A 27650-nucleotide genomic window follows, 5' to 3' on the forward strand; every position below is an offset into this window, starting at 1 on the left:
ATGAGATGTAGTCCAAGAGAAGGCTCCAGTGACGGTCTTTCTGATATCAAGAGAGATCTGTGAATTGTGAACGTTATCAGGCGAGACTACGAATTCACCACGTGCCAGCCATTTCAAGCTCTCCCCCTGCTCCACCTTCCGTCCCTCTCCCCAAATCCCAACGAGCCGACATGCTGCCTGCCACATGCCACCTTATCTCTGCACACTCTTCTCCTTTGCTGACGAGGATGTAAAGGAATCATAGCTTGTGTTACATTTTATACAAAAGATAAATCATCAAAGGGAGGACACATTCAACATGAAGAACAATCAAAGATGGGAAGTTGAAGCTAAAAGTGCTGCATAAAAACGGCTGCCCTATCAGCTCAATACAGTAAAGGTGATTGATTATGTCACTGTGAGGGAGGTGGCGTGGGGGTTAGTATTGTGAGAGGTGAAATCTAACTTCCAAAGATATACTTCCACAATCGCCGATCACGTTTTAACCCGTAAATGTGATACATTTATCTGCCAACTCTATTCAATACAAATTACTCCAATGTGTTGCTTTACCAAGTAATTTCTTCAATGTGTATTTTAAAAATAAAATGAAACAAATCCTACAAATTATTCACATTCCTGTTTAAACCAGATATTCTTTATTATAGAAGCTTCTCACATAACATAGAGACATGCAGATCAAACAGGCCAATGGGGTAGCAACAAATTATTTCCTTTCTGAAAGCATGCAAGGTGAAGCTTAAAATAAAACGAGAGCAATTTGACTGCGTCACCAATATGCCTCCACGTAGTCCCTGCCCATGACAAGGGGTAAATGCCCTCGTTCACTGTCCCAAAAATAAACAAGTTTGATTTAAATCCCTTCAGACATCAGAGCTGTCTCTCTTGACATATAACGTGCCTTCGATACGGTCTGGCACCCAGCTCTGCTCACCAAACTCTCCTCCTATGGTATCCATGGAAATCTCCATGCATGGCTTGCGGACTTCCTCTCTGGTCGTAGTCAACGTGTGGCCCTGAAAGGGTTTCTCTCATCTCCTCTTCCTGTTCTGGCTGGAGTTCCCCAAGGTAGTGTTCTGGGCCCTGTGCTTTTTCTGGTCTTCATCAATGATCTCTCCGACTCTCTGGAAAATCCTCTCTATCTCTTTGCTGATGACTCCACTCTCTGCCGCTCCATTCCTCATCCCTCAGATCGGCAGTCTGCAGCCTCCTCACTCTCTGCAGACCTGGACAAAATCACAGACTGGTCAAACAAGTGGAACATGTCTTTCAATCCTGACAAATCTCACACTCTTCCTATGTCTCCCCGAAAAGACCGACTGGAAAACCATCCCATCTACTTTCTCAACAATCCTCTCCAAGAAGTTCTGTCGCTCAAGCTTTTGAGTCTCACCATCTGCCATGATCTTTCTTGGGAAAACCACATTTCCAAGCTGGCCTCCAAAGCCAGTCGCCGACTGGGCATCCTCCGTCATGCGAAGTCCTTCCTTGGCACACCTGAGCTCCTCACCACATACAAGGCTTTCATCCGCAGCTCAATGGAATACTGTTCTCCCCTCTGGGCTGGTGCTCCTGCCTCACACCTAGCTCGGCTTCACGCTGTTGAAACCAAAGCTTTCAGAATCCTTGGAATCTCCTGCAATGAAGCTAACTCCGAGGGCCTTTCACTCTCTCACCGCAGGCAGGTTGGTGATCTTTCTGTCTTCTACCGACTCCTCTCCTCCAATTTTTTTGACATTCCAACTTCTTTCCTGGAAGTCCTTGCAGTGTCCATATGTTTTATACCTCTCCCACCTCCCCCCCCAAGCCCGTTCCCTCCCACAGATCTCTCGATGTCCCTGCTCTCAAATGTTGTGTTTGTGTCCTTCCCCCTCTCTCCCCATCTTGTCTAACGCTCCCCTTGTTTTGTGTTTTATGTGTCGGTTTGACTTTTTGTGTGATTAATGTTAGCTCTTTCATGAGCCTTGATCTTGTATCCCCCAAAAAAAAAAAAAAGCTGTTCTCAAGCATCACATTTTTACAGCGTAGCCCATAGGACAAAGCCGTCTAGAACAGTGTTTGTCCGTCCGTATGTATGTATGTATGGATGGATGGATGTACGTCCCCTCAAACGTATACCAATCAGAGCTGAGTATCTGGTCACATGACAGGGTGATGTGATTATGACTGATGTGATTACTGCGTACAATGGCTGACTCCACACTCCGGCATTTTGATTCCATTTTCATTCAGGCCGAACATATCGTCAAACCTGTCATATATCACAATCGCCATGCTCTACCTTGACGTTTTTCATTCAGTGTGAAACACAACCAAACCGATTGATAAAATGACCATAAAACATCGAAAGCATCGACGTTACGTCTCTTCTAACAAAACGGTACGTATAGGCCTTTGGCTTCATGCCTCACCTTCGGCCGCTTCGGACAAATTAAGCCCAGGTTTCTTAATACAGTAGTGTATCATTTCAGTAATATCGTTTTCGTAATAGTAACAATAATAATAATAATAATAGTAAATATGACCATAACACTTTAATCCCAATGTCGTGAATACAAAGTTAATGGATTGAAGCGGTGTACATTTCATGAATAAGTGATAAGCGGTGTACGGTAATAACAACCGCGGAAGTAAGGAATTCCCCTCGGTTTTTTGATAGCATGTTATTAACACAACCCTTGTGGGGTATCTAGATTACAGTAGATCTTCCCTCAGTTCTGTTCGTAAAACTTACCTTATGGATGTCGGGATTCCTCCAAATTTATTTGTTTTATGTTATAAACAGCGTTAGCAACTGTTTAAAAAGCTAATCATATGTGTTTGTGGTTTTATCATATTTTACCAGCCCGTCTACACCACTGTTAGACTTTCGGTCTTGTTACCACATGACAGGTTTCACATCGATCGGTAAAGCGGTTCCAGAGAAGGTTTTTTTATTATTTTTAAAAAATAAATATCGGCTTTCAAGCTAATATGGCTGCCACACCACGTGATATATGACCTTTAAAATGTACACTCTGCATATGCATTGGTAGGGGATCATGTTTGTGAAGTTTCATGTTGATTGGATAAGGTTCGTTTTTCTATCCAAGATGGCTGCCAAACCACATAACCTATGATGTCATCATTTTCAAACTATATGCAGCAAAGGTGTGAGATGGCATTTGTAAAGTTTTGCATCGATAGGGTGAGCGGTTTCTGAGATATAGTTATTTAATATTTTCCTTCAATCCAATATGGCTGCCAAACCATGTACCTATATATAAAAATAACCACCTTTAGAGGCCATTTTTCCCCGCAAGCGGGGGTTGGCCTTTTTCGGGAACCGTGGTTGTTGTTTTTTTGGTCCCCTTTTTTGAAGCAATGTTTTACGGCCGGATGCCCTTCCTGCCGCCAACCCTTTTTGTCGCCTTTTACGACAAACAGGGAATTACCAGTGAACTGGTACTCAATTAGCCGACCTCGGAAGGATGACAGGCTGAGTCAACCCCCCTGGCGTTAATTCAGCGATCGACCGGGATTCGAACCCAGGATTCTAGGATCCTAAGCCGGCACCCTAGCCGCTAGCCCAACACCAGATGTCATAAATGTAATATTTCAATACAAATGCGTCATAGAACATGTGCATGCAAAGTCAGATCTTCAGGATAAGGTATTTGATTAAATGATTTATTGCTGGTATACCACTTCACCTATGATGTCATCATTATCACGCTTTTGTTCCCCACTGGGAGTACTTGACAATGTGGCAAGTTTCAAATTTTTCCATTCAGCGGTTTCTGAGAAATATTTTTTAAATTATTTGTGTTTAATCCAAGATGGTTGCCATGCCACGTGACCTATGGTGTCACAATTATCATAAAAAACATTATACATGGGTGTCGCTCCTACCCTGAAAGTTTTGTCTCAATCGGACACGTAATTGCTAAGACGAGGTTTAGCCCGTACCGACGGATGTGTGGACGGACAACCCGAAAACATAATGCCGCTGGCCACCTTCGGGGACGGAGGCATAAAAATAACAATTGTGAAATTTTAAGAGCTGTAAAATGAGGTGAGCATAAAAATACCAAGAAAGAATCAATGGAAGTGCTCATAAGATTCCATCACCAGAAAAACGTCTATCAAAACTGGCACAGCTGACCCAAAGTCATCAATAGATTATCAACACGTTTATGCAGGAACTACAATACGGTGAGAGAAAGGGGGAAGTAAAATCATAATCACTGTGCATCAGCATTCTTGCATTTGTGCAACATATGGGCCTAAGCGGCAATGGCAACCTAACAGTTGTAGCAACATGGCCAGGAGGCAGCAATTCGGTCCAAGTGTTAAAAGCTGGAAAAATAGAACTTGACGGAAATGTGTCAATGAATACGCCTCTACCCATGTTACATGTCAACCCACTGTTACATCTGACCTCGATCAATGGAAAATTAAAGGTCACACGAGAGAATGCAAGAGAGAGCGAGAAAAGTGAGATAAATAGAGCATAGACAATATCGGATGCTTCTAGCTCGACTTATGGTCTGCTAAATTATTGTTAAAGGGCATGTGACCTTTGCCCTTAGGTCTGTTGAATGCAAAATTGAATCACTTCATCTTTTTATTACAGTTCATGTTTGTGATAAGTTTGGCTGAAATACCTTCAGTGGATCACAAATTGTCATGGTTAACAAAAACCCATTAACAGATAGACCGACGGCAACCCCAAAGCATAAATGCCTCCGGCCTTCTGCCGCATAGACATAAAAAGACCCCTTTCCACCCCATCCTCCGACCCCCGACCATCCCCAGCCTTCCCTTCTCTCGGAAGTCTCTCCCTCTCAATTTATCTGCAGAATTTGGTATCCAAAGTTTACTTTACCAAACAACAGCACAAGGCAAGGCTCGTGTCGCCCGGCCCCTATCAGAGCCCAGGCGGGTTGTGCTACAGATAAGGTTTTCATCCCGACGTAAAAGTGAGACGACAAGCTTACACTGGAACAGCTGCTCAGATGAACCACGAGGATGGATGGCCTGCAAGCTGCAGCCGGCCGACAGCAGGTCAGAGGATAAATTGGAAACAAGATTGGAAACATGCAAGGAAAGCAAACAGGACCACCCGGGCCACAACACTGAATTTGTAAAGAAACTAGTGAAACTTCATGATTAATGCAAGATGCAAATATGCAGCAAAACATCTATACCGATTATATTACTTGGTGGCATCAGTTTGAGAGATGTAGCTTGAGATACAAATGAATAAATGTGGAGGGGCTTGGATGGGTGGGTTGAAGAACCCACTTAAGGAGACCTTGCAGTTACCTGGTGCCTCCAAAGAGCACTGCGGAGGTTCCAGCCACACAGCAGCACTGCCTCCGCCGGCAGCAAGGCCCCTTCCCTATCGGTCGAAGCTGGGTCCACATCATAGTTTCTGCAGTGCATAACATGGTGCAAAAATAAATTGTACATTTATTGGCTGTGTAACATAAAGGGAAATACATGAATAGGTAACGGGGCTGGGTACTGGCACGCTTCGAACTACAGTGTCCAGGTAATTTGCTTCCGCACTCAACAGTGCCTTTCTCAACTGCTCTTTCAGGAGTGCATCCTGGAGGTACCAGTTTATCAATTATCAGATGACCAAATTGCCTGCGAACACACCTTATGCTTTGTATTTCCGAGCGAGTCGTGCCAAACGTGTGCAGAGAATTCATTGGTTGGTACACACCGATTGAAGGACGTCCTTTTCATTACTGACCAATACTGACTCAATATTGTCTTCACCTGTCAATGAAGTTTTACATGATTAAACTGGGCAGCAAATCTTACTGACCAATACTTTTCCTGGATTAATATGTGCTAGCCAAAGCCATTCCTGTAAAAAAAAAAAAAAAACATTATCTTGTCCTGACGATTATATTTGACAAAACGAACGTGACATATGGCAGGAAGAAGAAGAAGCCCCAAAACATTACCGATCAACAATGATAATTGACAAAGATATTTTAAAAATGGGTAATTAACTCCAACTGTAACATTTCCTCGCAGGTCGATATCAGTAATTGTGATGTATTAGCGGATAAAAGATCGGAGAGCAGACAACATGTTTTAAAACAAGACCGAAAGTGTAACAGCGGCGTAGCGAGGATTGTAAAATATTATAAACCACAAACACTTATTATTAGCTTTTTTAACAGTCACTAATGCTGTTTATAACATTAAACAAAGAAATTTGGAGGAATCCAGACATCTGTGAGGTAAGTTTTACTTACAGAACTGTGCGAAGATCTACTGTAATCTATATACCCCACAAGAGTTGGAGGTGTGCTCATTTACCAAGCAGCTAGGTAGCGCTTGCCAAGCCAGCCGTTCCTTAACGGTTTTGAATGGAGTGCTTGCTCGAATGCTTAAACCACTTGGCGATCTCTCCACAAGATACTTGGTAAATGAACACACACCCAATGTTCTTGAGACCCGACCATAGATCGACTGTAATCTACTCGTATATACCCCAAAGAGGAATGACCCTTCCTGCAGCTCCCATAGTGAGCGGGTTTCGGCCTACTGGTAAATTTAAATGTCGGTTGGTGGAGTTAGCTGTCGTAATGACATCATAGACGTAATGGACACAAAACTGCTGCTACTTGACTATGCAGATGATATATTTTAAATTCCAGTACGTTTGCAGTCACGACGAAGGGATTAGTGTTAAGATTAGATTTACTATAATATTAACATCATATTTCAAAAATGATATTACCATTCATAAAACGAGGCAAATTCCTTACTTCTGCGATTATTAATATTAGTGCCGAACACCGCTCATCATGATTCATGAACCATACACCGCTTCAATCCACTAAATTTGTATTCACGATATTGGGATTAAAGTATTATGTTTATATTTACGATATCATTATTATTACGAAAACGATACTACTGAAACGATAAACTACTGTATTAAGAAACCTGGGCTTAATTTGTGCAAAGCGGTCCGAAGGTGAGGCATGAAGCCTAAGGCCTACACGTACAGTATTGTTGTAAGAGCCGTAACGCCGATGCTTTCGGTGTTTGATGGTCATTTCAACAATCGGTTTGTTTCACACTGAATGAAAAACGTAAAGGTAGAGCATGGGGATTGTGATATATGACAGGTTCGACGATATGTTCGGCATGAACGGCATATAAATCAAAATGGCGGTGTGTGGAGAGTCAGCCGTTGTACGCTGTAATGACATCAGACGTAATCACATCACCCTGTCATGTGACCAGATCCTCAGCTCTGATTGGTATACGTTTGATGGGACATACATACATACATATGGGCAAACACTGTTCGAGACGGCTTTGCCCTATGGGCTACACTGTAAAAAGACCTCTATTACTACAAGGCACCATGCATGCGGACGTCCGTCTGTGTGTCACGCTTTATTTTGAAGGGTTCATCCTGTTGTTGAGTAATAAAATTGGTACAGTTGGAAAGCTAACAATCGATTTGCTTGAAACAAAATTTAAAACTTGTAAAGTTTTCTGTGCATCAGTTTCTCTCTTTCTACTCATTGGTTGGACAGCTCGCCTGACTCCACCCACAATGACGTCATTAGTAGGAAGGCTGACTCCACCCACCGGCAATTTGATTTTCATGCACTTCAAGCCAAACACATTGACGAACCTGTCATATTCACAATCGCCATGCCCAACCTTTACATTGTTACAACATAAAACTCCAGGAGCATGCGGAACAGCGCTTCTTTGCCAATACGTCACCTCAAAAAAGGGAAGGCTCTGTGGGTCCCTGCTAATATAAAGTAATATTTATTGAAGCAATAGAAAAGCATATAAAAGTATGCAGAAGGAGCACACAAACGCCAACACCACAGTCATGACAACAGCAACAACAACTAGAATAGCACTTGGTAGAGCACATACATCCGCCACGTTATGGAGTGTTTTTTTTTGTTTTTATGCCCCCGCCCCTGAAGGTGGCTGGAGGCATTATGTTTTCAGGTTGTCCATCTGTCTGTCCGTACGTCTGACCGTCCGCACGGGTTAAACCTAGTGTTTCTCATCGACCACATGTCCGATTGAGATAAAAATTTTGTGGTAGGAGCGACACCCATGTAGAATGTTTTTTATGATAGTTGTGTCATCATAAGTCACGTGGTATGGCAGCCATCTTGGATTAAACAAAAATATTTTAAAAAATACTTCTCGGAAACCTCTGAATGGAAAAATTTGAAACTTGCCACATTGTCAAGTGCTCTCAATGTGGAACAAAAGCAAGATAATGATGACATCATCAGTGAAGTAGTATACCAGCCATAAATATTTTACTTGAATGCCTTATCGTAAAAATCAGAAATTGCATGCACATGATCTAAGACCCATTTGTATTGATTATTAAATTTATGACATCATAGGTCACATGGTTTGGCAGCCATATTGTATTTAACCCAAAACCTTTAAAAAAACATCTCCCAAACCACCGAAGCAATCAACTCGAAACTTTACATGTGTCATTGACTAGGCATGGTGATTAAAAGTTGATCACTAAAACATTATTGCTCACGTGGTGTTGTAGCCATATTGGATTGAAAGAAAATAAAAATAATTATATCTCAGAAACCTCTTACCCTATCGATTCAAAACTTTACAAATGTCATCCATCATTGCTGCATATAGTCTGAAAATGATGATGTCGTAGGTCAAGTGGTTTGGCAGCCATCTTGGATAGAAAAACGAAGCTCAAAGAAAAACGAATCCGATCAATACGAAACTTTACAAACGTGACCCCCTACCCATACATATGCAGAGTGTACATTTTGATGTCGTATGCCACTTGATTTGACAGCCATATTAGAAAAAACACCTCCGAAACCGCTTCACCGATCGATGTGAAAACTGTCATGGCTGGTAAAAATGGGATATTTAAAAACAGCTGAAGGGATTTAAATCAAACTTGTATATTTTTGGGACGGTCAATGAGGGAATCTACCCGTTGTCACGGGCAGGGTCTATGCAGAGGCATATTGGTGACGCAGGCGCATTGCTCTTGTTTTTTAACGAGATATCACCCCACACAAAGCCTTTTAGGCCACTTGAGGTGGGGGCTACACAAAGGAAAATATAAATATTAGACAAAGGAGAAATCTATTGACATTGCTGTTGAATTGAGGTAGGTTGGGATGGAGGGGAAAGCAGGAAAGCCTGGTATACGTTTTGTATCCCAATGATGGACCAGATCTGGATCTGGACCTGAACCAATATCGAATTGGCTTGTTCTCGTCACCTAACCAACTCAACCACCAAGTTTTGTCATAATCCATCCACCACTTTTTGAAATAGCATGCTATGTATTGTTTTTTGCCCGACTTCTCAATTATGAAGAATCACTTAAAAATTTAAATAATTCTTGAATCCGGATCTGTATCTGCATCTTCACGAAAATCAAATCAATTCATCCTTGTCACATACCCAACCTGTCCACACAGTTTCATCCAAATCTGTTGATAATGTTTGAGATTATCCTGCTCACAGACAAACACACAGGGCTGAAAACATGAACTCCATCCACCTTCAGTGGTGGAGGTCACAGCAACAACAACTTGTTATAAAATATCCTTTTTTCGGTGTTTCACTTCATTTTACAATCTCTGAGACTCACAGCTAGACATGCAACATGTTTGTGAAGTGAAACATGCAGTCTTTTGATTAATCCTGTCAGTGAAGCGACAGGTCTGATCTGCTAGTAATGTATCGGTTTGATACTCAAACAGCAAATGGAGCAATTCCAAAAAAAATAAAAAACACAACCATACTGTCGTGAAAATCAAGCTCAGACACGACTTGACCTCTGGGTAGGTTTTAATATCATTTAGATCTGTAGTACAACCTGCAAGAATACATGCATGCAACAGGCATCAAATCAGAGCATATCACGAGCAGCAAAGGTTAATTCAATATAACAATGGTTAGCGCAGCGCATTGTCAGCGCAGCATTTGGGGCGTACATACCATTCAGACTACTGGATAATGTCACAGTGAGTTCCGCTGAAGTGTCCGCGCGCCCCGGTCGCTCCGGGTCTTATAGACGCCCCCCTTCCGTAGCGAGCACCCCTGGGTTCACCTTGGTATAATTTCACTACATTCACCCCGCCGTTAGAACTATACTGCCGCTCGGCAGGTTGCAAGCAAGCATCAGCAATAAACGAATGGGTCACGTCAATCCACGTCAGTCGGTCCACCCGTAGCGGTCGGGGCGGCGAACCTCCCTGCCAGTTCGGGTTCGGAATCTACCGGGCACGGCGTCCCCTAGCCCGGAGTCCCCCGCGTCGGAATAGCCGTCGGAGTCGGAGGGGGCGCCCCTGCGCCTTCGGGCACGGGAGCGGGGGACGACGGGAGTAACAGTGGTAGTTCCATAGGGGAAGCTTCGATAGAGTCCATAGACTCGTAGACGGGTTCGTCGATATCCCTGTCGTCGTCCCCACATGGGGCGAGATGGCGTACGGAGACAGTAGACTCGCGGCCATCCGCCGTTAACACGCGAGCATGCTCGGGATTAGCCTGGAGGACCTGCACCTTGTCAACAAGGGGGTCGTACTTGCTAGCGCGAACCGCCCGTTTGAGATAGGCGGGCCCCGGTTCAGCGAGCCAGCTGGGTAAAGATTGGATGCTGCCGGAGCTTCTAGGGTGGTGGAACAGTCGTTCGTGAGGAGTCTGGTTGGTGGCAGTACATAGGAGAGCCCGGATCGAGTTTAGAGCGGCAGGTAGTGACCACGCCCATTTATCGAGGCCTCGGCCGAGGGTCCGAAGGCTTAGCATGACGGCCCACCATATAATCCCATTAAAGCGTTCGATCTGTCCATTCGCTTGGGGCCGGTACGGGGTGGTGTAGCTCGAAGCGACATTATGCTGGAGCAAGTATCCTCTCACCTCCTGAGACATGAACACCGCACCCCGATCGGTATGCACGTAGGCCGGATACCCGAACATAGAAAACAAATTCTGCAGGCACCGAATAACCGTGGCTGCCGACATATCCCCGCACGTGTAAGCAAAGGGGAATCGGGAATACTCATCGACGATAGTGAGCAGATAGCGAGAGTTGCTCGACATCGGCAGCGGCCCTTTGAAGTCCATCGCCAAGCGCTCCCACGGTCTAGTAGCCCTAACGAGTGTCCCCAGAGGGGGGTTATAAAAACGCGGTTTGAGTTCCGCACAGATCGCGCAATCACGGCAGATGCGGCGGATGTCCTCCATCGAGTACGGCAGATTGCCGGCGCGCACAAAATGCGCGAAGCGCGTTACCCCGGGATGACACATAGTGCTGTGCAAAGTGCGCAGCCCATCCAAAGTGACAACCCCCGCGCAAGTGGCCGGCCTCGATAAGGCGTCAGCGACCAAGTTATCCTTCCCCGGGCGGTATTTGATGGTGTAGCAGAAGTCGGCGAGTTCGATACGCCAACGGGTGATTTTCTCATTCTTAATGCGCTGAGCATGTAAGGTGTCGTACATAAACGCTACACTCTGTTGGTCCGTGATGATTTGGAAACTCCGCCCAAGCAGATACGGACGCCATCGCCGAATTGATTCGACGATCGCGTACGCTTCCTTTTCGACAGACGAATGCCTCCGCTCGGCGGAGGTGAGAGTCCGCGAGAAGAAAGCCACAGGGCGCCCTCCTTGGGAGAGAGTCGCCGCTATCGCATGATCCGAGGCATCACTCTCCAAAACGAAAGAGGCACTCTCGTCAATCGTCGCGACAGCGGCGCCAGCAATGTCGACTTTAAGGCCCTCGAAGGCCGCCAGGGCGGCCGGGCCCATGGGGAAAGTGTCGCAGGCCACGAGGGGGCGGAGCTTTGCGGAGAAATTTTGCACCCACTTTGAGTAGTGGGCGAACAGCCCTAGAGCGCGTTTCAGCGAAGCCCGATCGCTAGGCGGGGCCATATTGAACTTCCGTTTCCGGTCCCTGGAGCAAGGAAACGTCTTGGAGCTCTCTGCACGGCAGCAAAAGTTATAGTATTTTTTCCATTCGTGTTCGTCAATTCCGACTCGTTTTTTTATTGTGCATGTGTTGCAGGGTGTTTTCCAGTTGGTGTTGATTTGCAATTCTTGCAAACTTTTGTATAATTTAATCCTTTTCTGTCCCACCGCGTGCGCGGCCTAGTTTATCTCGGCTTCCCTACCCCCATAGGTGTTCTGTGAATTTAAGTTCTTTCCTTCGCTGTATTGCTTATTTCTTAGATTTTCTCTTCTCCCCCTAACTTCCCCGAACATCGACCACTTGTCTAACGTTTTAAATCTCTTCAAAGTCTCTTCACGTCTCTTCTCGTCTCGGGAAGTCACGTGACGTCACGTCTCTTCAAAGCTGTGCATGCGCGCACGCTTTCGAAGTTAATAAGTAACTGTTCACAATTGTGTTCTTGTCGTAATACCGGCTTTACCACAGGTCGAAACTTTATCTTTCTTTCGGTGTGTATGTAACTATTGGTGTGTCTCTAATAGTATTCTTGGTGTTGGTTTTTCATACCTGTGTACAGAATCGTCGGTTTCCTTTCGGCGCTCGCAATTCCTTTCGGTCTCTATTTTTCACGTTCCACGTTCGGTCTCTGTCTTTGTTTTCATCCCAACTCAAAAAAAAAAAAAAAAAAAAAAAAATTGATATATATATTCCCTTCTCTGTTCTTATCCGTTTCGTTCTTATTTGTTCGTTCGTTCTTTGTTCACGTCGTTAAAAAATGGTCCATCTGTCCCCTGAAGAATGGTATTCTGTCATATTCTATAACACCTTTTTCTTCTTCTTCTATAAAAGGATGCTTTCGACTTGCTCACCAAATCTATTCATTCCAAAAAAAAATTCCATCTCTTATAGTGCATCTTTCATTCATTCCCTAAACTCTCCAGAACTCCACCCATCCTTCAGCATCCTCAAACGTATTTTTGACTCAAAGGTCGCAAGAATCTCATTTTGCAAGAAATGTTCGTTTCCCATTAATCGTACATTTTTCAAAATCCAATCTCACCCCTCCCCTCCAAATCTTCCCCATCACCCATCCCTTTCAAATCTTCCCCCTTGCCCCTCCCCTCCAAATCTTCCCCATCACCCATCCCTTTCAGATCTCCCCCCTTGCCCCTTCCTTCCCTCCTAAACTCCCCCCACACCCCTCCCCTCTGAGACCCTCCCTCACTCCTCCCCTCCTAGACTCCCCTCTAACCCCTCCTCCTCAAAGCGTCCTCCCCGCTTCTTCCCCCTTCCAACTCTCACCTTCAGCTCCCTCAACCTTCTGCCTCACTCTTCCCCCTCCTCAAACAACACCTCACTGCGCCTCACCCATTCACCATCAAACCTTTTGTCCGCCCCATACTTCCCTTTCTCCAAGCTGTTCTGAAATCTCTGACGCACCTTCAACAGCTCTCCCTACCTCTTCCTCCTCTTCCACATCATACCGTACCGCTCCCTCCCCCTGTTCTGTATCCGATGCTCCCCCTTCCTCTTCTTTAACAGTATGGACCTCAAACATCCGGGGCCTTCGCTCAAACTTGACTGATCTCTCCATACAGGTTGCTTCTGACAAACCAGACGTGATCTGCTTAACAGAAACTTTCCTCCTTCATGATGTCTCTGATTCCTTGGTATCTCTCCCAGGTTACTCCCTCCTCCGGTATGATAGACCTGAGCCTCGTCCTGGAGGGGGGGTTGCTATCTTTATAAAAAACTCTCTTCCTCACTCGCCCTGCACTGCCCTCTCTCCACCTCACCCCCAGGAATACCTTTGGCTACGGCTTCCCCTTCGCTCCCACCTTTTGTTCATATGTGTGTTGTACCGTCCACCAAACAGTGATGACTCCATCTACATCTCACTGTCTGATAATATGGACCAACTTCTATCTACCCATCCCAACTCTCTCTTCCTCATATGTGGTGATTTCAATTGTCACCATGCCAGTTGGCTGGGTGTGGGTACCTCTCTCACCAGCCATGGCTCTTCAGCAAAGGACTTCTGCGACTCACTGGGACTGACACAATCTGTCAATTTCCCGACCCGGATCTCAGTCAACGGAGCATCTTCTCTTCTGGATTTGGTTATGACAAACTTCCCTGAAAATGTCTGCTGCTCTTCTTCTGCTCCAATCGGCTCATCTGATCATGTGCTTGTCAAAGTGGACATCTCTCTGACCATTCTCAGAGAGCCTCCTCAGCGTCGACGAGTCTGGCATTTCACTCAGGCCAACTGGCACGGTCTTCAAGCAGCCATCAATCATCTGGACTGGTCTCCCATCTCTACCGCCTCTGACATCAACTCATCCTGGGAATTCTTTCAAAGTAAATTGCTCTCTCTCATGCACAGATTTATACCATCTCGTCTTCAGTTGTCATACCCTTCCTCCCGTCCATGGTACACGGAATCTTGTGGTGAGGCTGTTGCCCTGAAACAACTTGCTTTCGTCTCCTGGAAAGCAAATCCAACGGAAGGAAATCTTATTTCCTTTCACAAAGCCCGAAAAAAGTGTGTGTCCACCCTCAGGAGAGCCAGGAAACAATATCTCACCATTCTCAAGACCGAACTCTCTTATCTGTCTCCCTCTTCCAAATCCTGGTGGCGTCTGGTCAAATCTGTTTCTGGTGTTTGTTCCCCCTCCATCCCCTCCCTCACCTCAAACGGCTTAACGGCTGACTCCGCACGTGAAAAAGCTGAATGCCTCAACTCTGTGTTTGCCTCTAAATCTTGTGTCCCAAACCCATCCCTCTCTGTACCCACCGTACCCAGTCGTACCCAGCTGCTCCTGGACTCTGTGTCCTTTCCTCCTGACAAGGTGGAAAAGTTTCTGGCAACCCTCGACTCTGATTCTGCAACTGGTCCTGACGGCATCAGCCCACGGGTCCTAAAATCATGTGCTTCTGCACTTTCACTCCCTCTTTCTGTTCTCTTCACCCTCTCTTTTGCTCAAGGTCATCTGCCATCTGCTTGGAAATCAGCCAACATCACCGCTTTGCACAAAAAAGGTGCAAAAACAGATCCCAGCAACTACAGACCAATCAGCCTTCTCCCAATTATCAGCAAAGTCATGGAATCCATCATTGCTTCAGATATTAAATCTTTCCTCTTCTCCAATGGCTTGATCTCTGATCATCAATTTGGTTTCAGACCTGGTCACTCTACTCTGGACATGCTGCTTCTGCTTTCTCAACAATGGATGGAGGTCCTCAACGCCAAACAGGAAATTAGAGCTGTCTCCCTTGACATTTCACGTGCCTTCGATACGGTCTTGCACCCTGCTCTGCTCTCCAAACTCTCCTCCTTTGGTATCCATGGAAATCTCCACGCATGGCTGGCGGACTTCCTCTCTGGTCGTAGTCAACGTGTGGCCCTGAATGGGTTTCTCTCATCTCCTCTTCCTGTTCAGGCTGGAGTTCCCCAAGGTAGTGTTCTGGGCCCTGTGCTTTTTCTGGTCTTCATCAATGATCTCTCTGACTCTCTTGAAAATCCTCTCTATCTCTTTGCTGACGACTCTACTCTCTGTCGCTCCATTCCTCATCCCTCAGATCGGCAGTCTGCAGCCTCCTCACTCTCTGCAGACCTGGACAAAATCACAGACTGGTCAAACAAGTGGAACATGTCTTTCAATCCTGACAAATCTCACACTCTTACAATGTCTCTCCGAAAGGACCGACTGGACAACCCTCCCATCTACTTTCTCAACAATCCTCTCAAAGAAGTTCTGTCGCTCAAGCTTTTGGGTCTCACTATCTGCCATGATCTTTCTTGGGAAAACCACATTTCCAAGCTGGCCTCCAAAGCCAGTCGCCGACTGGGCATCCTCCGTCGTGCGAAGTCCTTCCTTGGCACACCTGAGCTCCTCACCACATACAAGGCTTTCATCTGCAGCTCAATGGAATACTGTTCCCCCCTCTGGGCTGGTGCTCCTGCCTCACACCTTGCTCGGCTTCACGCTGTTGAGGCCAAAGCTTTCAGAATCATTGGAATCTCCTGCGATGTAGTCAACGCCGAGGGCCTTTCACTCACTCACCTCTGTCTTCTACCGACTCCTCTCCGGCCTTGCTCCCCCAGCTCTCTCTGTGCTCTGTCCCCCCAATATTCCTTCAGGTCGCACAAGATCTGCCTGCAACCCTCTTCTGGTTAAACTGCCAAAGTCTAGGCTCTCTGCTCACCTTCACTCTTTCATTCCCCTTTTCTCCCGCCTCTGGAACAAACTCCCCCACTCCCTTCAATCCCACTCCTCCCTCCAGGTCTTTAAAACAGCTGTTCACCACCATCTCTTATCTTCCCCCATCGAAAACCTTGATCTTTTCTACCCCCGGTAATTCACCCCAGAGTCCTTGCAGTGTTCATATGTTTTAATCCTCTCCCACCTCCCCCCAAGTCCTCCCGATGTCCCTGCTCTCAAATGTTGTGTTTGTGTCCTTCCCCCTCTCTTTTGTGTCCTTCCCCCTCTCTCCCCATCTTGTCTACCGCTCCCCTTGTTTTTTGTGTTTTGTGTGTCGGTTTGTCTTTTTGTGTGATTAATGTTAGCTCTTTCACGAGCCTCGATCTTGTATACAAAAAAAAAAAAAAAAAAAAAAAAAAAAAGGGCGCGGACGCTCCTTATCCGGAGAGACGGAACCATGGGTCACGGTGTACCCCAAAAGGTCTACCGTGCGTAGAGAGTATTGACACTTCGCCGCATTCATGGTTAAGCGATATTTCCGTGCGACCTCGAGGAAGCGTTTCAGATTAGCGTCGTGATGCTCCTGGTCATACCCACAAACCGTAAGATTGCCCAGATAGACAAACATCGGTCAAATTCTCCTTCGCAACGAGGTCATCCATAGCTCTCTGAAAACAAGCGACGCCGTTCGTTACCCCAAAGGGAAGTCTCGTGAACTGGTACAATCGCTGACCCGATTCAAAGGCTGTAAAGACGCGATCAGCCTTAGAGATGGGGACTTGATGATACGCACTACGCAGATCGAGAGTGCTATAAACGGAATACAGGGCCACCTGGCGTACCAGGGCGTCCATCCCCGGTAAGGGGTAGGCATCCAGCTGTGTAAAACGATTTATCGTCTGCGAATAGTCGATTACCATCCGCCGGCGGTGGGCCTCACTCCGCACCACTAAGACTTGGGCCCGCCATGGTGACCTACTGTGTTCTATGATACCGTCCTTCAAGAGCAGGGCCGTTTCTTCCGCAATGAATTGCGCGTCCGCGCGAGAGTAGCGCCGCGATTTGACGGCTACAGGGGTACAATCAGTGGTCAGGTTGGGGAACAGTGAGAGAGGCTCCATGTCCATTTGAGCGAGGGCGCACACAGCGAGCGTGTCCGGCCCTCCAAAGTCTATTTCCAAACGTCCATGCCGCTTAAGGAAATCAAGTCCTAACAGAACGTCAGCGCATAAGGCCGGGAATACCATGAGATACACGTCCGGGAACGTGCGTCCGTTTATCACAAGTTTCAATCGACACGCCCCTTTTGTGCTCAACCGAAGTCCCTGAGAGGCCATGAAGATCCGGCGGGTTGTCCCGAGAACCGGCCACCCATGTTGATGCACGAGTCGCTGATCAATAAAACTATCCGTGGACCCCGTGTCAAAGCTTGCGCAAAAACGCCCGCGACCGTGAGCGGAACGAAGGCCTGCGCTAGGCCGGCAGACCCGGCAGGTATAGTTCCGGCCGGGCGAGAAGATCGCGCCTCGCGGGTGGATCCCACGCCGGCTGCAATCCTTCGGGCAGCGTCGGCAGGTTGGGCCTCAGCAGGTGCATTGAAGTCAGTTGGATCATCAGCAGTTTCATTTGCCAGTTGTTGGTCGTAAGAGCTGCCGCCAGATGGCGCTCAAGCCACGTGAGAAAGGTCTCTGCCGTCTGCAGAGTCATATGCCAAAGTGGGTGCATGTAATTCATAAAAGCTGCCGTCAGATGGGGCTCGTGTCACGTGAGAAAGATTTCTGCCATCTGCAGATTCACATGCCAAAGTGGGTGCATGTAATTCATAAAAGCTGCCGTCAGATGGGGCTCGTGTCACGTGCTGCGTTTGCCGCACTTCGAGAGGAGTTTCCAAAGCAGGAGCATGTTGCTTGTTTGAAGTAGGCGTTCGAACGCCAGTCAAGGTTGGACGCGCTGTGACCGGTCGCGTTCGCGCCATTTGTTTCGGTGGCCCGATGTATCTCACCAAGGTCGGGCTGGTAGCCAGAGGCCCGCGAGGAGGAGAGCGGCTCTTCAAAGACGAGCGAGGCGCCCCGTCCGGCGCTTGATCCATTGGCTCCGCGATGAGCCCATTCAAGGTCGCTCGGGAATGCGTGCCCCGAGCGGCCTTTCTGCAGACCTTTGCAAAATGGCCCTTAGTGGAGCACAGGTGACATGTCGCCTCTCGGGCCGGGCATTCAGAGCGAGGATGCTGCCGATTTCCACAAAAATAACATTTTGCATACCGGGCAGGCCGTGGCCGGGCAGCGGCGGCAGCAGTGAGGCCGGAAGCGGAGTCCGCTTCCGGAGCTCCCAGAGACTCGGCCGTCGTGGTGGTCGGGTCCTCCTCCGCATCCTCGGCAGTAGCCCTCTCAGGTCGCGCGAGTTGCGAGGTCCCTGCCACGACTCGTGGGTGATCATATGCAGTCAATTGTTCTCGGGCATCTGTGTATACGCGTGCCAGCCGTAGTGCTTCTGTAAATGTCAGATCCGCGACCTCCAAGAGACGGAGCCGCAAGACTCCAGAACTAATTCCGGAGATGAATGAATCTCGGAGCAAATCGTCCTGCACTTGCTCATGGGTCCGGACGTCCTGCACGCAGTCTGCCAATAAGTAGCGCAGCTCCTGCGCGAAGCGATCGATCGATTCAGACGGTTGCTGCCTCCGCTGAGAGAGTTGATGCCGGCCGTGCACAGCGCTCCGTGTTTTTACGTAGAGGCGCTTCAGCTCGGCTAGGGCTGTAGCGTACGTCCCAAATCGAGAAATGTTCTTGAAAACAGTGTGATGGACCTTGGACTGTAACACGGACAGTTTCATCGCAGCGGTGGGCTCTGTCTCGTGAGCCGCAAAGTAGTTCTGCAGCGTGTTGAGCCAATGAGCAAACTCCGATGCAGATCCCTCAGCTTGAGGGTCGGCTCCGAGAATCGGTACCACGATCATCTTGTGGTCAGCCATTCCGGCGATCTAAATGATATTAAATGTCGTGAAAATCAAGCTCAGACACGACTTGACCTCTGGGTAGGTTTTAATATCATTTAGATCTGTAGTACAACCTGCAAGAATACATGCATGCAACAGGCATCAAATCAGAGCATATCACGAGCAGCAAAGGTTAATTCAATATAACAATGGTTAGCGCAGCGCATTGTCAGCGCAGCATTTGGGGCGTACATACCATTCAGACTACTGGATAATGTCACAGTGAGTTCCGCTGAAGTGTCCGCGCGCCCCGGTCGCTCCGGGTCTTATAGACGCCCCCCTTCCGTAGCGAGCACCCCTGGGTTCACCTTGGTATAATTTCACTACACATACGACTCGCAGATCCAACTCAATCGTTCATCGTCCTGGAACCAACCACTGAATAAATTACATCCTCCATGCCTCCCCCTTGTCCGTTCCACACCTACCCACAAAGCCTTCTAAATGTGACATCACAACCTGAGTTCTCGCCACCATCCCACCCCTCAAAAACACCTCGGGTATATTTACAGATGACAGATGTCCCAAATTGCGACATGGAGGGATTATTCTCTAATACGATGTGAGCCCGTTTAAATAATAAGAACTAGTTCAAAGTTCTATGACGATGCAGGGTTTGCGCACCTGAGCCGAGCAATGTAGCATCACTTGATTGTTGGTTGGACGTGGACACACAAGAGGTGGTTCTCTCAACGTTAGACCAATGAGTCCATTCACCACAAGTGTCCTCATTGTTGGTCATAGAGGGGTAGCTGCAGGATGACCTTGTCATCATCCAGGCCAGTTTCATTTGATTTGGAACCGACTCATGATGGTTTCGTGAGGAGGCATCAAAACCGCTACACAAATGCTATGTGAGAGGTGTAGGTTGCTCAATATACAACTTCACTGCCTTCGCTGTGGGTAGAACCTCCTCCAATTTCAATTATAGAACCTATAATGGAGATAACTGCAACTCCTGCTGTTTGGGTACAATGTGATGTGCCAAATTAGAGAACTGAACAGGCTCCATTACACCTTCACTTTGGAGCCGGCATTAACTTTCGCTTGCACTGGTCGTGGCTTGACAAATCTGAGTTGCTTCATCCCTCATTAGAATTTTCCCTTTTGCGTCTTCGAACTCAGATTATCCTACCACAGGGAATCCTATTTATTCAGAGTGGAGGTATCCCTGTCAACATGGCCAGGTGAGTTTAATTTTCTCAAGCCAATTTCTGCCTACTAAGTTTGAGCCATTGGCAGGCTAAGTTTGATCGGCTCCTGGGGACACTGTCATGTCCGGCGACAGAGTAACAGTGCCGTCTCTTGGCGACGTCTAACATGTCCGGCGACAGTGCCGTCTCTTGGATAGACATTAAATATCCCATATAGTCTTTCGTGAATAGTAGGCGAACTATCGTCGGCACCCTGAATAAATTCCAAATTCCTGCCCTAACCTACAGTAACCAATACATCAGTAGCACAACCACCAATCATGCAACCTGCAGCCTTGTACTGCATACAAAAGAAAAAAGAAGAAGAGGCAAGACAGTGACTCGACAATGATGTGAACTGGCTGTGGTTCGCCTCAATCAATCTTACCACCTTTACAGGTAACAAATGGCCTTTCTTTCTGCATGAATATTACTCAGAATTTATGTGCGGACAGATACGACAGTCGTGCAGGTCACCACAACAGTAACGTGGTTTCCATTTCTTAAGGATGGTTGACGAGGTGTGCTGCCAATGAGAGTGTACTTCGTGGTTGCTCTTTTTATTCACGGGCCTATGCAAAGGGGAGATCTTATTGATAAGGTCGGAGGGAGTAGCTCTTTTGTTGGAACTGGATGGCATACTGTGTTGAAGATCCCAAACACCGCGCGTAGCAGATTCCATACCAATGTAGTTCTCGAGTTATTTGTTGAAATCTAACATCGTATTGGAATTGAACGTCTTTTCCAATTCAAACTCTTTACAAGTGAAAGTAACTTGTAAGGAACACACACCCTCCTGACACCATCACACCCGTGGCAGCCTCACAGTGACCACAACGTTGTACCTTCTAAAAATACTTTGGCCTTGCATGTGGGCTATCAAGGCATCAATATTCTACAAGTGGTCATAACGAAGAGTCCACTTGTGCAGCTAAGCATGGTTCGACCATTTCCCGGGTGACTGGCTGGAATTTTCTCAAGTTGATATTTAAAAATAGACGTTAATTGGATGGCCCCAAAGCATTCCCCCGTCCGGTGTAGGGGACGAAGGAAAACTTAGCTGCAAACCTGTATAAAGCGTGCAGGTGAACCAGATACACATATGAACCAGATACTGCCACCTGATGGCGGACTTCGGTTGCGTTTACTGTATAACGTCTCAAACACATTTGCTTCATCCTGTTGCAAAGTCAGAGTCTGCCCCCAATGAATGAATACAGCACATACATCCTCTGGGACGGTCAAAAAACATAGGGAAGACAAAAACGAAGGTGGGGGGGGGGGGGGGAGCTCCATGCTGCATTAATAGATATTGATGCTCCATGCTGCATTGTAAGATGTTTTAAACCTGAAGTATCATTAGTATCAGCACCCAAACACAAAGCAAGTGTGTGTAGGTTTCCCTTTGGTGTCGAAGAGGGCGATTCACATGAAACATGTGAATCACATGTTCATTTTGTTTATACTGCAAAAGCTGTTGGCCAGACAACAAACAAGGTAACCTGGTATCAAGGAACCTCCAAGAAGAATCCCTTTCTACCTGCAGTCCGCGTCTTTACATCATAGTACATACTTGATCTGAGTTTGATTTAAATCCCTTCAGCCGTTCTCAAGTTATAGAGGTAACGAAAACCTGTCACGGACAAACGCAATGGCGGACGGATGGACAACCCGAAAACATGTCTCTGGCGACTTCATCGGTGAAGGCAGAAAAAGTGACAAAACAAAAAAACACTACTGACGTTTTGTCTATCCCGCCTTCTGTTGAGCACGTCTTCGACAGGCCCTACCTCCTTATCCACGTCTTGAAAAATATTCCTCAAATCCCCCAATTCTGTGTTTTCCACCCCCATGCCTCTCCCCCTCTTTGCTTCCTTCATGCCATGCCCCCTCTGTTTCCTCCATGCCCCACAGCCTCCTTGCTTCCTTCACGTCCCACTCCCTCTCAACTTGCCCAGCATCCTGCGTCCTCTCCGCTTGCCCAGCGTCCCACGCCCTCTCCGCTTGCCCCACGGTTTGATGCCACCCCTTCAGGGATGATTCTGTGGAATTCCACAATTCAACTCTCAGATACTCGGCCTTAGCCTCTCCATGCCAGGCATGCGGATACCAGTGGTAACCTCAATACCATAACACTATCGAAAATCTTGATCCATGCCATGAGAAAACCTCATACAACACCATTATCTGTCTATATAACCACCGTTTAGAGGCCATTTTTCCCCGCAAAGCGGGGGTTGGCCTTTTCGGGGACCGTGGTAGTTGTTGTTGTTGTCTATATCCAACACTTTAATGCGAACATCAACAGTGTCAAGACTGGGATATCAGCTTGCACATGCTCTTCCTCCCAAATACAAAGATGTATTTAACGAGAGCACACTATACCAGGAATTACAACCATTTCTCCCACAAAAGTTATATTGAGCTCTTTTGCATTTTGAAGTCGGAGTATTTTAGTTCACAAGCACAAATAGGCCGTTTCTTCTTTCAAACATGGCTGTGAGTAGTATTACAGGCTGAGGGCGCGGCTGTGCTGCCGATTCAGCACCCTCTCTAGGTTAGGGCAGGAATTTGGAATTTGGCCAGTATGCCAGCGATAGCTTGTCTACTCTTTGAGAAGGACACTATGGGAACTAACATCCACAAAGTAATGCCGGTAGACGGGACATCCAGTTCATCCAAAGGACGACACATACATTGATGCCTCTCCCTGCCTGATGTACACCAGGATGACAGTTTGTAGCTGGGCCAAGATTCAAACCCAGGCTAGATGGCTCAGAAGCGAGTGTGCATACCTATAGGCCATCCTTCCAGGCCACAAATAGGCTTCATCATTTTGACAAATCAAGTGGTAGGAATACGCAAGGAAAACACCTGTGGATAACCGTAAATTATACAAGCAAAGTGAATATAACTATATTAACGTGATGCAAGATTTCTCTTTTATTCTTTTATTCTTTCCACACAACCAAACAAATCCGCCGAACAGGAAACAGAACACATTATTGTAGCCATCGGGTCATCCCAGTTGTCTGGTATGAATCCCGGCAAGCCAAGTCAAAGCAGCCATGATGGTAGACTGAATGTCACCCCGGGCCAGATCATGTGTCTATTCACCACAATGCCGTGCAAAGTGGGACAACCGAGCCAGTAGATAAGCTGTGCTGATTCGGTGCCGTACGGAGCGTAGCGCTGGAGGGACGTCATTAAAGGGGCAAAAACCTCACAGTATCGCATGCAGCCTCACCCACCGAGGTTTCAGGCTTCTCTCCTCCCCCTGTGCTGCTTGTGCCCACTTTTGTAGAGTTTGCCCACACACTCCACCGTGATGCACTTAGCCCCTCTCCTCTCGGCCGCTATTGGCCCGTGGCCCCGTTTGATGGCCCGTGGAACCCTTTCCCCCCGACTTGTCACACAGATGCTCCAGAAGGCGGCGCCTCGGCATTTCCTGCCCAAAGTCGCGTTTGATGGGCTACCAGGTCACTTCAAAGGGACATAGAAGACAGATTACAAAGGAAAGACCATTAATAAGGGGTGATTAAGGGATGGCGGTTTTAGACAATTATTGGGGAGGGTGGACAACATATTTCTATACGTAAAACGATGCATATCTAATATCACAATAAAATTACCCATCGTCATCGTAATTTACTCCCTCATAGATGCCAATAACTATCCCAAATGAGATCGAGAAACTCACACCAGATCCACATCCCCCGAATGAGAACTCAGAAATGCAAACATTTGAGTATTCCGACTTTGGTCCAACTGTTGAATTCCTAACAGAATAAGGTGCAATATTATTGATTTGCCAAAAGTCCTCATCGTCTTCAATCTGCTCTGTCACATATTTCACCTCTTCTATATTTGGCTTTGAATATTTTCAACTTTTTAATGTCTGTTGAATAGGAATCTCTTACATGTTTTTTTTTTTTTTAATCAGTTTCTCCGATATTTGTATACCGAGTAAACTTACTTGTAATCTACTGACTTATTTATTGAATAATTTCTTGCTAGTTGCATGCTTGTGGTTGATTTTGAAATGTTATTGTACACCGCTCCTTTCCTATGCCATCTCCAGGCATTGCAAATCGTCATTGCCGGGCACCAAAGGGGGCTCGGCAGTGACGCACGCTGAAAGAGAGTACTCAGTTTTCACTCTGGTTGTTTGTTTGTTTTCTTTCTTGGTTGTCCGGGCGATATCTCAGCCATCCTTTGAGCTAGGAAGCTGAAATTTCGGCACAGTAGTGAGCAAGTCCTTTGTCAAATACGGTATTTTTTGTTTTTTGAATAATCAATTAATTGAGGAGTTATTTAATTATTAGCGTTTAATTAAGTACTTATTTAATTAATTAAATTTCATTTCTCTTCTGACCATTATTAACTCAGGCACCTTTTGAGTTAGGAAGCTGATATTTGGACATGCCAATGACCAGGTGATTTGGCTGCAAAGGATATTTTTGATTTATTAATTAATCAATTAATCGATTAATTATTTAATTATTCGATTAATGACAAAAAAAATTTTTTTTTTAAAGTTACAGATTCTGATGAAATAGTGGTAGTTTATGTGTTCTCTGACCAAATTGATTAATAATTTAATTTTTTATGATTATTATTTATTTATTTTCATTATTAATCATTTATTTATTTTCTTTCTCATTTGGCCAATATCTCAGGCACCTTTTGAGCTGGGAAGCTAATATTTGGACATGAGTGACCAAGTGATGTGGCTATCAAGGATATTTTTGATTTATTGATTAATCATTTCATCTATTAAGTATTTATTGATTAATCGATTAATTATTTATTGAGTAATCAATTAATTATTTAATTTTTTATAAATGACTTATTTAATTAAATTTCTAAAAGATACATCTTCGGATGAAGCACTACTGGTTTAGTTATGCGATTAGCCAATTGATTATGAAAATATTTTGTGATAATCTTTTATTGATTTTAATTATACAATTAATCAATCAATTAGTGTACACCTCTCCCTCCCAATGCAGCCTCAATGAGCTGCACTGCGGTATTGCCGGGCGCCGGAGGCGCCCCGGCAATGCCGCGCTGCAGCATATTTAATTATTTGGCATGGGGCGGTGTACTTTGAATGTATGTGTACTTGTATAAAGGTATTTATTTGCTTTTTCACTCATTCTAAATCGATTTTCTCATTTTAATGTAAATACGACCGTTTTAGTCTTCGGACTTTGGTCTTGTATGCTTTTATGTAAAAAAACAAATACCTGATTATTACCTCACACCTATGTTAAAACGGGAAATAACTCACCTTAGCAAGGTTCGCCCTTCTAAGTCATCTCCATAACAATATATTACCTGTTTTTAGCAATCTGTAGGTAAAGTTTGTGCAGAAGGACAATTAGTTGGCAAAACAAACAAATAAATAAACAAGACAAAGAACTGCTCCCTATCATCATTTAGGTCTCTTCCTGTTCTGTAACCACCTTCAGCTGTCACTTCAGTACAGTATAAGTAAATACAAAGAACTTGGTTAGAGGAGGAGGCCATTTGGCCCATCATGCTTTGTCAACACGGTCACATCAATTCAATCTATCAGTTTATCTACTTAATTTCACTGAGAGGGATGAGAACAGTGGGACAGGCACGGGGGACATCACACTCACTCATTCATACCATAAACTATCTACCAGTCCTACAAATATCAACGTACCCATCCATCTCCAATGTATCTAGGTACCTGCCTAATTCCAGTTTAATCTATCTCCCATTTCTGCTACAACTTCCTTTCAAGTGAGACGATTTAATGTACAGCGCCATCGGAAAGTATTCACACCCCTTGACTTTTTTTATATTTTGTTGTGTTACACACTGAATTTAAAATGAATTAAATTGAGTTTTTTTTTTAATCACTGATCTACACATAATACCCCAGTGTCAAAGAGGAATTTTTCTATATAGAAATTTTCACAAAAGAATTAAAAAAGAAAAGCTGAAATGTCTCGAGTCAATAAGTATTTAACCCCTTTCCTTTGCTATGACACTCCAAATTGAGCTCAGGTGCATCCAATTTCCTTTGACCATCCTTGAAATGTCTCTACAACTTGATTGGAGTCCACCTGTGGCCAATTTAATTGATTGGACATTATTTAGAAAGAAACACACCTTTCTATAAAAGGTTGACCATGCATGTAAGAGCAGAAACTAACATGAAATCCGAGGAACTGTCCGTAGAACTCCGAGATAGAATTGTGAAGAGGCATAGATCTGGGGAAGGGTACAAAACAATTTCTAGAGCGTTGAAAGTTCCCAAGAGCACAGTGAACTCCATCATTAGGAAATGGAAAGAATATGGAACTACCCAGACCCTTCCTAGAGCTGGCCGTCCGACCAAGCTGAGCAAACGGGCAAGAAGGACCTTGGTCAGGGAGGTAATCAAGAACGTGTGACCACTGACAGAGCTACAGCGTTCCTTGGCTGGGATGGGAGAACGTGCCGGAAGGACAACAATCTCTGCAGCACTTCACAAATCTAGTCTTTATGGGAGAGTGATCAAATGGAAGCCACTCTTGAGAAAAAGGCACATGACATCACACCTGGAGTTTGCAAAAAGGTACATGGAAGACTCAGAGAGCATGAGGCAAAATATTCTGTGGTCTGATGAGATGAAAATTGAACTCTTTGGCCTGAATGGAAAGTGCTACATCTGGCGAAAACCGAGCACAGCTAATCACCCATCTAACAACATCCCTACCGTGAAGTATGGTGGTGGCAGCATCATACTATGGGAAAGCTTTTCAGCAGCAGGGACTGGGATACTTGTAAGGACGAAGGGAACAATGAATAGAGCCAAATACAGGCAAATACTTGCGGAGGACCTGCTTCAGAGTGCAAAAGACCTTAGACTATGGTGAAGATTTACGCTCCAACGGGACAATGACCCCAAGCAAACAGCCAAACCAACACTGATATGGCTTCAGAACAAGCATGTGAAAGTCCTTGAGTGGACCAGCCAAAGCTCAGACTGAAATCCCATTGAGAATCTGTGGAAAGACTTGAAGATTGATGTTCACCGACGCACCACATCCAACTTGACAGAGTTTGAGCAAATCTGCAAGAACGAATGGGAGAAACTCCACAAGTCCAGATGTGCAAAGTTGATACAGACAATTGAAACCCAAGAAGGTTCGAACCTGTAATCGCTGCCAAAGGCGCTTCTACGAAGTATTGACTCAGGCGGTTGAATACTTATGTAAATTAGATATTTCGGTATTTCATTTTTAATTATTTTGTAAGAATTTCTAAAAATAAATTCCACTCAGACATTA

General features: G+C 45.7%; 1 protein-coding gene across 3 annotated transcripts in view; it reads right to left on the bottom strand.

The window, feature by feature from the left end:
* KLHDC3 (kelch domain containing 3) overlaps nt 1-27650 on the bottom strand; it is a 95941-nt gene that overhangs the window by 14895 nt on the left and 53396 nt on the right. For all 3 annotated transcript variants that reach the window (XM_068131807.2, XM_068131808.2, XM_078766883.1), the window contains one exon: nt 5308-5416. In XM_068131807.2, the coding sequence (XP_067987908.2) occupies nt 5308-5416 (109 nt within the window). The remainder of the gene's footprint in view (nt 1-5307; nt 5417-27650) is intronic.

This window comes from Myxine glutinosa, chromosome 12, assembly GCF_964187855.1.
Source record: "Myxine glutinosa chromosome 12, kmMyxGlut1.1, whole genome shotgun sequence".
Lineage (NCBI taxonomy): Eukaryota > Metazoa > Chordata > Myxini > Myxiniformes > Myxinidae > Myxine > Myxine glutinosa.